Source organism: Meriones unguiculatus, chromosome 4, assembly GCF_030254825.1.
Source record: "Meriones unguiculatus strain TT.TT164.6M chromosome 4, Bangor_MerUng_6.1, whole genome shotgun sequence".
Classification (NCBI taxonomy): Eukaryota; Metazoa; Chordata; class Mammalia; order Rodentia; family Muridae; genus Meriones; species Meriones unguiculatus.
Window position 1 is genome coordinate 15263100 of NC_083352.1, and position 14748 is coordinate 15277847.

The window sequence follows — 14748 nt, forward strand, 5'->3', positions numbered from 1 at the left end:
CTGTAATAAACAAGTGTGACCAGGTTCACAGAAGGAGAATGCCGCAGAGACCATGACCCCTGACCCTGAGGCTGCTCCGGAGGGGGAGGTAGCTCTAGAACTTCTGCTTATTTTCTACATCGATGCCGGAAATGTAAAACCTGGTTTTACCATGGAGACATCTCTCTGGACTTTGGACATGATGAACAAAGAGAATATTTGGGTTGCAAGATAATGGCTGATTTAGAACCACTGGGACAGCCATACCACAGCAGTTTATATAATGGCCTGCAACCAGCCCAAAGTGTGTGTGTGTGCTGGGGGTGTGGTCTTCAGCCATAGAATGCTGGTCCACCCCCAGCTATGATATTTGACATTTTGGTTTTCAGTCGCCTGAAGGCAGGCATAACAAGCATCTTCAGTTGGCTCTTGAAAGGTAAATGTGTACTGATGAGCAAAAATTACATACATTATTTATATAAATCATGTTATAGAATTATTAATGTGCATTAACATAATTATTAATATATCACATTATATAATAAGTATATTATGTAACAGACGTTGAAATACTGTAGTAATAATTATATATTAATAATATATTATTTTGTGTTAGGACATGCCCAGAGAATCTTGTCAAAGTCTCAAAGGCCTTGTAAAACATGGACAAACGAAGAACATACCCTTGACCTTCCATACTCCTTGGATTCCACATCCATCAGTTCAAACAACTACCAGGTGAAGACAGGCAATTGGTTAGAAGAAAAGGCAGTAAAATCATACAAACTGAGAAACAGCATAGCAGCTGCCATCGTGGTCTTTACGTTGTATTACATATTGAGATTGAGTCCCTGCTGTGGGAGGGGCTCAAGCACCTCAGAGTTTGGTGTCCACAGATCCTGGAACCACTGTGACGATACAGAGGAATGCCTGTGTGCGGAGGGAGCAGTGGGACAGGCGACAGGAGCTACAGGGACTGACCCACACTGCGGGGATGTCATAATGCACTAAGCACATGATGTGTGGGGAGCCGATAATGCTGCCGTCTCAGGGTTCAGGAGAGAAGCGGCAACCTGGCCCCCAGCTCCAAGCATTGCGATGGATCCCGAGGTTCCACCACAGAAATCAACAGGAGAGGGATGTCATACGGCAGAGTCGTATGGGGACCGTCCCATAACAGAGGAGCAATGGACAGCACTCCTGCTCACAGTACAGGGTTGTCACCAGGAGCCACGTCTGGTGTCACCTGAGGCCCGGAGTGCTCTGCTGGGGCTGCTCCTGAATAGACCGTGTGCCCCAGCCCAGCTCTCTCTAGCCTGCGCACTTGGTTTGCCCCTGAGGGTAGCTGGCCTTTCTCCCAAAGGATATAAGCCCCTTTTTGGGGGAAGGGCAGATCTGGAGTTAACTCCGAGGTGACCCAGCTCCCAGAGATGGTGGTCAACCTGAGTCCTAGGCTTCAGAGACCTGTGAGGGACTGTCCTCCCAAAGCACCACAGGAGGATCCAGACAGAGCTGTTAAATATCTACTTATATGCAATGCTTCTTCTTAGAGTCTGAAAACCTCCAAAAGGGAAACACTGCCCTTCCATGGACGGTGACACAGTTACTTGAGCATATCCTTCTTTACTGCTGACAACCATGGCTTAGTCCCAGAAATACTTTTTTGAAGCCTTACCACCAACAAGCTCTCTGTTTTTCCAGAGCCATTCCCCTGCCTGTCATGAGCTAACCTAGCCCCATGTCTGTGGCTATGCCAGACCAGTTACTATGTCTGAAATGCTGCTCCTTTTCTGTGTTTTAGATGGGAAGGAAGGAGGAAGAATGTCACTGTTTTGAGTCCAGTGTCTCAAAAGACGCCAGCCTAAGGGTGTGGGCCACTGGGAGCATCCTGGTCATTTTTAGTCCTACTAGTGGCTGCAATCGAGTTAGCCCTCCCCTACCTGTTAGTGTTGGATTGCAGAGGAGGCCGGGGACTCCAGTGGGGGGGGGGTTCTCCAACTATTAAGAAAAGTAGAAGGTCATTTTGTAGCTGTCCGGGGCATTTTCCGTGGCAGCTGAACCCTCCCAGCAGGGCCTGTTTGGTTCTGCAGCAAAGCTGTGGAGCCAGATGGCTGCCCAGCCAGGGGATCTGGCCCAGCTTCCGTCAAGCCATGAGGAAGGATGGAGAGACCCTTGTCAGGAAGAGAGGGACAGGCAACACAAATCGGTGTACCTCTGGGAATGGACCCCAGGAACCCCTTAGGGTACACAAATGGCAAGGTGGTCTATGAACCCAAACCCAAGCTCAGTTCCTCCAGGTCAGCCATTCCCTCTGCCAGCTGCCAAGCGCTATTCGAGGGTGCAGTGTTCTCACTGGTTAGCCCCTCTGGGCTGCCACATCACCCCATTGTTGGATTGAACAGATACTGAAAAGAAAAGAAAAAAAGTCCTTCTGCTGCCAGGATTGCTTGAGAGTGTCCTGAAGCGGAGCGAGATGGCTGGGTCTGATTCCTATACAACCCCTTTCCTTTTCAAAGCCGTTGTCTTCTGGTGATTCACCCATGGTTTCCAGAAACAGGATGAGTTGGGGCCTTGTTTATTAAGATTGTGTCCCGGTTCCCTATCCATCAGCCATTAAAGACAATAAAGCAATATAAAGACACCAGTGAAAGTAAAAACTAGAAAAACAAACAACAACAACAAAAAAAAACCCTCAGAGTCCAGGTGTCCTTTGTAGACCCAGCCATGAGAGGGTACCCCACACCCCAACTTCTTAGGAGGCATGCAGTAGAGGCACAAGTTCCGCGCCAAGGCCTGCGGCCCTGCTACAATCTGAGGGCCACACGCGGGTGCCGCCCTGCTCTTTAGTCCCTGATAAGGCCTCTTCTGGTGGTAGAGCAGAGGCGGCGGGTTCCTGCTGCTCTGACAGCCCGCCCGCCTGGCTGGCTGGGTCCTGGTTCCATCTACAAGATGGGCTTCTGTAAAGTAAGTACTTGGGAGCTGTGGAGGGCGATGAGGGGCGGGTGTCTGAGCAGGTGAGCCCCAAGGCTGTCACCACCCTTGGTGGGCGAGGGCACCAGCCCCTGGCATGCAGAGGAAACCTCGCCCTCCCCAAAGGACTTGCTGCTGAAGGTGGCAGGAGACAGGCAGGTGTCCTCTGCCCTGGCTCAATTATTTCACTCTTTACGTTTCACTCCTTATGTCTCATTTGCTGCAGAATTGAGTTCCGTCTGGAATCTCTGATTTATGTTCTGCTTCAGGGGTTAGGTGTCATGGTTTGAGGATGCATCACAGAGCAAACCCTCAGAGATTCTAGTGGCTTTCATGACCCTGGAGCCACTTGCCAGTGGCAAGGAGTAGAGAATTAAAAGTACCCAGAGAGAGGTCACTCTGCCAGAGGGCTCTCGCCCTCATTTTGAAAAGGGGCTTGCTTGTTTTCCTCAAAGCCAGGAACCTCATGGACATACCTTCTGGGTTCTTCAAATGGTAGTTTATGAATGTCTGCTGCTCACCCAAGGGAAAGAGGTCTGCTGGGAGAGGGACAAAGAGAGGGGGGAGAGGGAAGGAAGGAAGAAGGAGAGGGAAAGGGAGGAAGGAGAAGATGGAGAGGGAGAAGGTGAAGAGGAGGGAGAGAGAAAAGAAGGGAGAGGGAAAGGGAGGAGGAAGGGGAAGATGAAGAGGGAGAAGATGAAGAAGAGGAAGAGAGAAAAGGAGAAGGGAGAGGAAGAGGGAAAGGGAGGAAGAAGAAGGAGAAGATGGAGAGGGAGAAGGTGAAGAAGAGGAAGAGAGAAAAGGAGAAGGGAGAGGGGGAGGGAAAGGGAGGAGGAAGAAAGAGAAGATGGAGAGGGAGAAGGTGAAGAAAAGGAAGAGAGAAAGAAGAAGGGAGAGGGAGAGGGAAAGGGAGGAGGAGAGAGAAGGAGAGGGGAAGAGAGGAGGAGAGAGAGGGAGCAGAGACCAGTGTAGCTCTGGGGGATAGGTAATACAAACTGGCACCTCTCACTCCAGAAATGACCTGTCAGCTTCTCTACAAAACTAGCTGCTTTTTTGGTTGGTTGGTTGTTTTGTTTATTTGTTTTAAGGTTAACCTAAATGAAACACTCTTAGAAAGGCAGGGTTTTTATGATTATCACAAAAATGAGATAAACCTAACAGAGTGTTCTCTAAAGGACACGGAAAGCCTTCCTCTTCGGGGGGAGGGGCTGGTCAACAGCCATCATGACGTTTACGAAGGGTCAGGTGAAGTCCTGGGTAGTAGGAACAAAGCAGAGAGGAGAGAGGGAACACCCCCCCTCCCGCCAAGACTTGGAGCCCCAGCTGAGCAGTGGAGGCTTAATGCGTGTGAAGGAGAAAATTTCACACCTATTAAAAGAGTGTGGTGGGCTTGGAGCTAGGGTTAGTGTGCTTGCCTAGCATGGAGGAGACCTGGGTTCCATCCACAGGACGGCAAAAAGAGGAGAAATGGTGAGAATTTGCGAAGGGGGAGCAGACAAGGGGAATAAGGTGTGGGGAGTTCTGCGGGCTCATGGGCACTCAGGAGACCCAGCAATGAGTCACCGAGAAAAGACTTAATGATGCAGCTCAGGGAGAGAGCCCTCTCTACTTCCGGAGAGAGAGCTGGAGTCAACAGCACCTACAAAGGTGCTAAGGTCGGCGTGGCTACGATGGGGGTGGAGGGAGCAGCAGCAACAGAATGAAGAGCTAAGGAGGGTGAGGTCAGAGGAGAGGTGGAAGGAGGGACTGGGGCACAGGTGCAGAAGATACAAGCTTTGCGTATCTGTATCATTATGAGAGTCTGTCTTTTACCCCAGTGAGACTAGAGGCCCTCAACAGTCTGGGTCCTGAAACTAATAGCGTTTACTCCTACCTGGTGCCTTTATTTCCTGGTGCCTTTGAAACCAAACTCCAGGAATCAGACCTTAATCCGTCAGCTCTTGGCCTTTTCCTGTGGAACAGGCAGTGCCAGTAGCCGACAGAGTGACGTGTGGCATCTCTCCCTCCCGTGAAAAGACGAAACAAGGAAGGCTGTGGGTGCTCACTATGCGAAACATTGCCCTTGGCACAATGGGAAGGGAGGCAGAAGCTCCCGTGGAAACACAGCGGGTTTGCAGTATGGTCATTTGTAATCCCAGCTGCTGAGAGGGAAAGTAGACTGGGGCTCTGCGTGCCAGCCATCCAGACCGCTCAGGGCGTCAGTGCTGGGAAGCCAAGCTGCTCGGAGGGAGCCGAGGCCTCGCTTGTTTTAATCTTATTTGTTTATTTTCCTATAAATTTGTTCTCCTTTATTGACAATAGATTTTTGTCTCACATAATATTTCCTGATTATAGTTTCCCCTCCTTCTACTCCTTCCACTTTCTCTCCACCTTCTCTCCCTTCTGGCTCCACTCCCTTTCTGTCTCTCATTAGAAAACAAATGGGCTTCTAGGAGACTATACTATAATATGATGTATGATATGATATGATATGATATGATATGATATGATATTGTAAGACCTGGGGTCTCACAGCTCAGGAGTTCAATCGCGCCCTTCCCAGAAACTCCCCCAGACCAAGACTTGCTGCAAAAGCAAGAGGTTTATTAACCATTGTACAACGGGGTCACCCCTGCCGGTCAGCAAAGAGTGGCACCAGGAAACAAAGGCCTTTAGGTTTTTAAAAGAAAAATTGCGGGAAATTTGAAGTTGCAGTTTTGGCAATTTAGGATTGGATGAGGAAGTTATAAAGTAAGATAATTGGTTAGTCTTAGGTGCTCAAGCTTGGCCAGTCCTGCCAAGTGTGGATGCAGCTGCAATTTAAGGTGGGGGTGGTTAGCTCATCCTTGAAGATTAGGGGCTACAGACTTTTGGCTGGAGGTCAAAAGCTACTCAGAAGAAGTCTAGGTTCGTTGCTAAGAAACGCTATCTCAAGGACAAGGGTCTTGTCCTTCTTTTGCTGAGTGAAGGTCATTGCTTGCTTGCCCCTTTTTTTTATATCTGTCCTCACAGATAGGGTCACATTCCTTCACTCTCTGAAAAGGTACTAAGAGGCTTTAGCTTAACCTGGACCTAAAACTCAAAACTATAGGCTTTAGAAGACATATAGGTTACAAAGTTAGTCTAACCCTTTCAATATGATATGATATGGTATGACATGATATGGTATGATATAATATAAAATAACACATTGGAATTGAACAAAACAAACATAAAGAAAAGAGCCCAAGAAAAGGCATAAGAATCAGAGACCCACTTGGTCACACACTCAGGAATCCCATAGCACTAAACTGGAAGCCAGTATAAGCAGAGGACCTGGCGCAGCCCTGTGCAGGCCCTGTGCTTGCTGACTCAGGCTCTGTGAGTTCATGTGAGCGTCAATCATGTCCATTTAGAGGACCATTTCTTGGTGTTCTCCTTCCCTCTGGCCTACACTCTTTCTGCTCTTCTTCCATAGCGTCCTGAGTCCCTGCGGGGCGGTGAGGGGTTGATGGCGACCTCTCACTTAGGGCTCTCACTCTCTGCATACTGTCTGGCTGTGGGCCCCGAGGATGTCTGTCTTGCTTTGTTTTTAGAAGAGGCAGTGGTATTCCTCCAAATGGCCCTCTTCCCAGTGCAACCTTCCCACCCATCTTTCTTTGCTTCTTGCTCTTTTTCTTCCTTTTGTTCTGGGGATGAAGAGGACCCTCTGCCTGCTTAATACACTGTACTTTAACCTTCCCTCCTGTCCCCTCCCCTGTCCCTACTCTTTACGTAGAGACATGGCGGTTGTGGAGAGGTAGGCCTCATCCTGTCATTTCCAGTCCTCAGTGGCTTCACCTTCTGAGGAGAGAGCCTGGCTTCTCTCAAACTGGACCCCTGGTCCTGCCATCCAGCCTCCCTCCTCAGTCCCACCCCAGCATCTTCACAGGAATCTGGCACTGGCCATTTTCACTGGGGGTTCACATACCCCATGTGGTGGGATCTGTGGAGCTGTTATCCCTGCCTTTATCCTTTACCCTTAGTGCCTGGCACATATAAGCACTCATATATCTTGGTGATGCCAATGACTGAACAAACCTTAAGGCATTGGCAAAGCACCTACTGGCTGATTGCATTTTACCAGTTGGATGGGTAAGTCTATAGTTGCAACTAATTCTGCCCCTCCATGGTTCTCTCCCCAGTGTGCTCTTCAATTTCACCTTACAGGAGACAGCTCTTCTCTTTCCCACACTTCCAGGCTTATTTACGTCTGTGTCATTGCTCCTTCAAGCAGAGCTGGGGGAGGGCAGCCTTCTAGACTGACTCATCTTTGAGTCATTTCCTCTCACTTCCCCCGGCCTCCAAGGAGGTCCTCAACATCAGGTTGAAAATATTTTTTCAAGTGAGTTAATTTAAAAGCAGTGAATGAGTGAGTGTGAGCTCTCAGTCCTTACTTACTAAGTCAAGTTGTGAGCACTGACTGGCAGAGTCCATCTGGCTGAGTCCATCATTGTCCAATTTGGACAATGAAGCTCCAGGCAGGTCTAAGTGAAACTAGGTGGTCACAGCTTAAAGGCCTCGTGTCTGAGGCAGCTTTGAATCCAGGCACCTCTGGCCTGGCCTGTAGCCTACTTGTACTGCGTCTGGCAAGCTTGGGTTGTCATTCTTGGACAGGCAGGGACAATGGATTGAAGAGCTTATTAGAGGGAGAATTGCTTTGATCCCAGCCCCCCCCCCATGTACCCCTGGCCACCACCATCCCTCCTAGCTTGCCACAGGTGCTGAATTTCCTGTATCCACACAGGGAGGAAATGATCCTGCTGCTAATGGACCCGGCCAACCTACTAAGTACATTAACATGCAGTGGGAAGGGTCCAGGAATGGAGGCAGCTGGTACCAGTAGAAACGAGGGAGAAACTGAACAAGTAAATGGCCTCCACCTCCATTCTTCTCTCCCTAAGGCTCACTCTCTTTCTAGAGAAGCTTCTTGTCTTTTTGTGGCTATGGAAGTGTCTCAAGCCCTTCTCCGAGGATGACCTTGGCCAGGAAACGGCCTTGTCCTCTCCCAAAGAAGGATACGAAGCAATGTTTTGGAAGAGGGGGCATCTGTCTTCCATATTCTTCAAGAAGCTAGTCCCTCTAGAAGCCCTGGTCTTGAGTTCTGCAGAGCTCGGCGATTGACGGTTGACAGATAGTTGCTCTGCCTGCTGGTCTGGGCTGTTTCTAAGTGGGCGCGGGCACTTTTTTCTTCAAAGCGGCAGGACTCTTTCATGGGATGTCTGTGTAGCATCTAGCACTGCCCCCCCTAGTGTGATTTGAAGGTGCCAGAGAAATTCCAAGTCCTGAGACACCTTTGCCACAATTGCAATGGAATCCAAGGGACCAGGCACGGGAGGCTTTTCCTTAAGCTGTCTCTAAAAGTCTTCTATTAATTACATACATGTCAGATTTTCTAAAAGAATGTTGAGTTGTACTCTGCAAGGAACCAATTTTCGGTGGGATTCTTAGGAGCTGAGGTAAAAGCAAAGTGGAAGCATGCAGAGCACATGGTAGACGGGGAGCTGGGTGGGGAAGAGGGCAGACATCTTCCTTCCCACCTTAGGACAGTGGTCCTGAGCTCTAGAGTCTTTTCTGGGTACTCTTTCATCTTAAAAATCTTCAGTCCCAGCAGTCTTGGGTCCATCACATCGCAGAGCGTGTGAGCTGATGGGGGTGTTGAAGGAAACCTAAGGTCAGTGAGAACTTGCATGACTTCTGAATACCTTCTCATGCACAGATCTCGGTGGCCGTGGATCAGCCCAGGAATGTACTGGGCTTGCTGCCCCAACTCTGGCCTTTCAAATGCTGGGTATGGAAATGATGCAGTTAGTTTTGCTTTTACTTTTCACTTCCTTTTTTTGTTGTTGTTTAGAGTTTTTGTTTTGTTTTGTTTTGTTTTTTCATTTTATGTTTTTTGTTTGTTTGGTTGATTTGGGAGCTTAGAGTGTGGTTATGTGTTTGTTTGTTGTATGCCTCTGACAGATTTTTGCTCTAGATCAGGTTGGCCTGGAGCTCACTGCCTTATCCAGGCTGGCCTTAGTCTTCTTGCCTTAGCTTCCCAAGTGCAGATGTAGCAGGAGGTAAGCCTCCATGCTTGGCTCTAGTTGTACTTACAGCAATCACTCTACCTTCCTTAATCTTGCATCTTCTTTGGGCAAGGTCTCATTATGTAGCTTAGGTTGACCTCAAACTCAGGGCAATCCTCCTGTCTCAATCTCTGAAGATCTGGAATCACAGGCGTGTACTTCCGTACCTGTCCCCCTCCTGTGCCTTAATGGGACGTGGAGGCTGCTACTCTCGCTTTCCATAGGAACCACGAGGGCTGCATGGCTAGCCGCTGGCCTTGCCCCTTGGCAGGGTACAACTAAGCCAGTCTTCTCAGTTTCCAGAACAGTATTCAGGGGTGTGTCTTCTTCGCTTACACCCTGGGCATGCTGAAGGCTGTTGGTTTGTACGTGTGTCTCTTGGCAGCCTCAATATGCTGGCTGTGAGATGCAGAACCCCTAGTCAGCAGATGGTCCCACTGGTGATCTCCGCATCCAGAACTCCTAGGTTTGGATATTTGATCTGCTACTTTCCAAATATTACCCTTAGACTAGAAATGCCCACTTCCAAGCCCCTTGGTCCTCACCTGTTAGTGGCAGGCTACATTGATTGCCCTTGGATAGCTAGAAAAGAAAGTATATGCTAGAACAGTGCTATGTATTCCAGGAAACGTTGGATAGACTGTTTTATATTTGGGATCATAAGTCCTTTGCATCAATAACTTGCACCATTCTAAGAACTTTGGAAAAATGGAAAGTCCTTCCTACTTTCAATATGCCCTTAATTCAAGCCGATAAGATTTTACTGAGTTAGAAGCAACAGCAACTAACATAGTCCCTGATCCCCAACAACTGGTGAACGTTGCATTAGTGGATTAGATGTAGCATAGCAGGAGTTGAGATGAGAAGATTTGATTCTGTTGGGGTAGGGTGCTCACCAGTAAACCTTCTGGGGAGGTGGGAGCTTGGCATAGGCTCGGAGAATCCATAGGGTCTCGCAGGACGCAAGAGGCATGGACTGTGTGGGGCTCATAGAGGCAGCTCAGGAGGCTGAGTTTGCGGTGTGGGGCACAGGTGAGTGGCAAGAGAGGAGGATGAAGAGATAGTCAGAGGCTACAATGCATATTCCTGAACGTCTCTGCAGGCGCTCAGCAAGCCAGCAAGGATTCTGAGTAGGGCAGCATCAGGCTCTGTTTTGTGCTTCAGGAAGCTCGGTTTGGCAGGGGATGAAGGGCCGTGAGAGTAAGCACTAGCTAGGACAATAGTGCTGGTGTCCAGGTGAGAACTGCTGAAGTCTCCAAACGGGTGACAATACAACTGAGTCGTCTCACTGTGGGGTTGCTAAATGTCTAACTCATCTGCTGGCCACATGTATGTGTGACAGAAGAAAACAGTCTCGCCGCAGACAGGGCGTGTGATGAGCTAAGGTGAATGGTGTCTGCTGCTTGCACAAGAGCCTTGGGTCTGTGCTCTGGTCCCACATGCTTGATTTTGAGGCGTAGTAGGAGGGTTGTAAGCCTGGGTCTGGCTTACTGACAGTGTGACTGGCTTGGATTGGGTGTTCACATCAGTATGTCAACAGCGAAGAATCAGATTTCCCAGGCTTTGTGTTTGTTGGTATCCCTGCTCAGCTGCGGTCTCTGATAAATGAATTCTGTCCCATTCCCAACACCTGAATGGCAGGTTAGTTAGGAGCGATGTCCTGGTAAATGGCAGCCAGGGAAACAGGAGGGAAGGGATCTTGAATCATCTGCCGTCCAGACTGGGAAGGCCGAGAGCATTGTATTTGGTACACATCGCTGACTCAACCAAACAGGGATAGGAAGGAGCCCTGTTGCCGGGTGTCAGTGCTGGCCCTTCAGACAGAGACTCCCGGGGATGGTGCACTGACAACAGTTCTGAGGTTACGGTCATACTCATGTGCAAGAGCACTGTGTCAGAAGTGCCCCGAGGAAGGCAGGACATCTTTGTGGGTGTGCTGTGTAACCTCTTCAGGGTCCTCGTGGTTCCCCTTCTTTCTGCCTCCCAAGCTCAGCCTCACCTACCTAAGCCATGCTCTGGCCGGGGCTTGTGAGATGCCCGTCTACCATGACAGTCTGATGCTAGGAACTGTCAAATTCCATATACTAATGCTAGTTCCCTTCTCGGACAGCAATGTGGTAGCACCTATTCCCCGTTCCTTGTTCCTTACCCTCCCTTATTACGTGGTCAGGTAGGAGCCGTGGTTTTTGTATGTCAGAGTCAGTATATGGCAGTCTGTCTTCTGATATGGACCCGGAGAGGCACAGAGTTGAAGAGACAATGGCTGCTGGTGTTTTAGTTGTCCAGTGTGAGCAAATTGCCGTTCAGGGTTATCAGCTGTCATGTAGTCGCCAATCCAGCTCCCTTAAGCTTTGGGCAGAATCACCAATAAACCGGTGCCAGCCTCTAGGTCACCTGTGCCATGGCTCCACGTGGCTTGGGTCCTGGAACCCTGACAAGAGGTTGAGACAAGAATGAAGAAAAGAGAACCGTGGAGATGTAGAAAAGGTGGAGTCGGGTGGGCTGGGCTCTCAGAGGGAGAAGCCGTGGCACCAGGAAGCACAGTGGCTTCATTATATACAGCCGAACAGGGAGGCAGGGCTGTTGTATGCAGCTGATCAAGGAGGCAGGGCTGGCTAATCTCCCCAGGAACAGTCTCTACAGGGGAGCAGTCTTCAGGCTGTAAACACGGGGAGGAGCAGTGGTGACATTCTCTGCATGCACTGTCAACAGTTACACTGGGACCCGAGGAAGGCTTTCCCACACCTCTGAGCTGCACCCAGGGACGGCTTGGCCACTCCTATGGTGCTGGGGCACCGGTTCCTGCCCATAAGCAGCGAACATTCCCTCAGGATGTCACCTGCTGTCTACAACCTGTTTCTTGCGCCAGGATAAATGCTTTCCCTCCTCTGGTCCCTTCTAGCTACAACCTTTTCCAGCAGCTGGTTTTCTCTCCGTTTGGGATCTGTTGCCCTAAATAAATTAAACAGTTTTTAAAATGACATGACCACTCTGCATGCATGTGTGTGGAGAATTTGAGAATGTGTCAAGTTATGGTTTATTTGTTTCCCCCTCCCCATTGGACAATTCGTTAAGGAAAGCTTGCATCATTCCACCTTAATTCCCTGTCTGTGCCCTCCCACACAGACAGCCTTCTGGCAGAGCCCCCCGTCTCTCTCCAGCAGCTTCTGGTGGGGTGATGGACAGGAACAGAGGTTGGATTCTCACTCTCCGTCTGGATTTTTTTATTTCAATTTTTGAAAACTTACTTCATGCTCAACTGTTTTCTCTCTGAAGGAAGCAGAGTGCTAGGCGTGTGCCAGTCAAGTTCCCGGTGTCGAGCACTGAGTTGTGTTAGCAGATCGCACTGGATGCACGGGACAGGAAGTGACATTTAATAGGGGCTCGAGGGTTAAGCTAACTGACCTGAGCACTGCTCTCTACCTCAGCCGTTTGTGGTGTGGGGACTCGGTGACCAGCTTTTCAGTATACCCAGAGCAAGCAATGCCTGGGCCAGAATTAAACTGTAGCTTTGCTTATTGAAGCTAATTGTGTTTGCTTGTTTGCTTGTTTGTTTGTTTGTTTAGCAGCACTGGGCTCACAGCCATTCCTGACAACTGACGTAGGTGGGGTCTGTCTTCAGAACAGCCCATTTAGTAAGCTTCCTGTCCAGGCAGTCCTTTCAGGGCTCTGGGGCAACACACGGGGATTAGCTGGGACTTCCCTACTGTCACCCAGGTTTCTGTAACATCCCTGATTCCTTGCCTCCTCTCCTCACTCTTTTTTTTTTTTTAACTGATAAGCAATTGCTGAGCATCCTGGGATAGAGAAGGCTCATGGAGGTGCAGCTTTGAGGTGGCCTGCACTGGAGGCTCCTAAAATATGGAGGGCTTCAAGGAGAGCTAAGGCGGTCACCCAAATGCAGTGGTCCAGGATTCAGATGGGGTCATCTTTGGAATTTCAGAAGAGGGGGAGCATTGAAAGATGGGGTTCACAGGAAGCCTGAGAAGAGAGTTGCCCCAGAATGTCTGTAAGGACAGATTTGGTGTTGACCGTGGAGAGTGAAGGGAAGGGTGACTACAAGAGGAAGGGTGTGAGAACAGACAGCACAAGGCCCAGAAGGAAGACACATTTAAGGCAACCATGGGATCCACAAGGGCTTAACTTGGCTCTTTGGGGTGTTTGAATGATATCAGAGCAACAGTGAGCAATAGCGGGTCCCCAGCAAACAGAAAGCTAGATCTTATGGCATCTATAGTGATGATGTAAACCCAGCCCCCTAGAGGCGGGGGTAGGAGATGGCCCAGAGTTTACAGCCAGCCTAGGATATGTAATGACATGTGTCCAAAAATGGGGGGAGGAAATGGGGGACCTGCAAGATGGCTGACCAGATAAAGGTGCTTTCCATCAAGCCCGATGACAAGACTTTGATCCCCAGAACCAGCATGGTAGGAGGAAAATGTTGGTCCACACAAGTAGTGCTCTGACTTCCACAGGTGCAGTGCGACACACCCACCCACCACCCACACATAGCATATAATAAATAAACCAACCAACAAATAAATAAATAAAACGCAACAATTTCTGAAGGGAAAGAAAAAAGTGCAACAGGGATCCTGGCTTTGGGCAAATAATGGACTAGACTAGTGTGGAGGACAGTAGGTGGAAGCCCAAAGGCGGAGAGGTGAGATGAGCGGTGAGGAGTCGAGAGGAGAAGTGAAGGAGAGGCTAGGGCTCATCAGTCAGAATGGATACTGAGTTTGGGAAGGCAAAGAGAGAAGCGGAAAATGCCCCCCAGGCCCATGGCCAGCCTGTGGTCCATAGCCACGCAGGTGTGACCCACAAATCATTGCATTTGACAGCTAACAACTTGGAGGCACAGAGCTATTGGCTCATTTATTCAAGGCTTCGTGGCTACTGTAATCGGGTCCCTGGGGCTTGGATTCCCCCCCCCCATCCTACTCAGTTTCCATGGGCATACGGCCAGGAGAAGCAGGGACCCTAGAGGGTAAGCAGGGGTTGGCAAGGACAGTCCTTCACATGGTGGCCTCTCAGTGGGACTTCAGGGAGTTGAAGCACCGAGTGCTGGCTTTAAGCATGGAAGTTGGGGCGCTATGGAGGATGCAAGTGGCGGGCTTCGGGACTGTCATGTCACCTACTTTCCCACTCCTTCCAAAAATCCTTATTGGGTCCACTGAGTAGAGAAGTTGCCTCTACTTCCAAAAACCAGATCCCAGACTCCTCCACCAACATATAAACTTTCAAAGCAACTGCGCCACAGCGTGCTCCCTCAGCTGCAGAAATGTCTCCGCAGGCCCCTGTAAGTGTGGTTAGTTCCCAAATGAACATGAGTGTTACACACACACACACACACACACACACACACACACACTGCTTCTATTGAATAAATCAGAATAGATCAGAATCTATTCAATAGATGCTAAAAAGTACCTGAAAACAATTTATTATTTTCTCCTGCCTTCCCTACTCACTTGCCGGGGAGATCGACAGATGTCTATCATGTAAAAATGCTGTAGGGGTAGTATGGGATTGTGCCATGGGTCTCACAGAAGGAAGAAATCAAGATCATATGTACAAAGCCTTATGGGATTTACCGTGGGGTTAATCAATTATCTTCCTAAAGGATGCTTTGCTTTAGCCAGGGAGTTTCAAAATGAAGTAGTGACTGTGGAAGATTTTTGTTTATATTCTCTTTGCTCTGGGGACCATATAGGCTGGGGGTGGGTGGATGGAA

The 14748-nt window shown here is 49.3% G+C and overlaps 1 protein-coding gene across 11 annotated transcripts in view; it reads left to right on the plus strand.

Annotated features, from left to right (window-relative positions):
- Positions 1-14748, plus strand: part of Ank1 (ankyrin 1) — a 163785-nt gene that overhangs the window by 54691 nt on the left and 94346 nt on the right. Inside the window, exon 1 of one of the 11 annotated variants that reach the window (XM_060381479.1) lies at positions 2914-2943. The exons of the other annotated variants lie outside the window; for them this stretch is intronic. Within the exon in view, the coding sequence (XP_060237462.1) occupies positions 2929-2943 (15 nt within the window). The 5' untranslated portion in view covers positions 2914-2928. Of the gene's footprint in view, positions 1-2913; positions 2944-14748 lie in introns of those variants that run through there. 11 annotated transcript variants of the gene reach the window in all.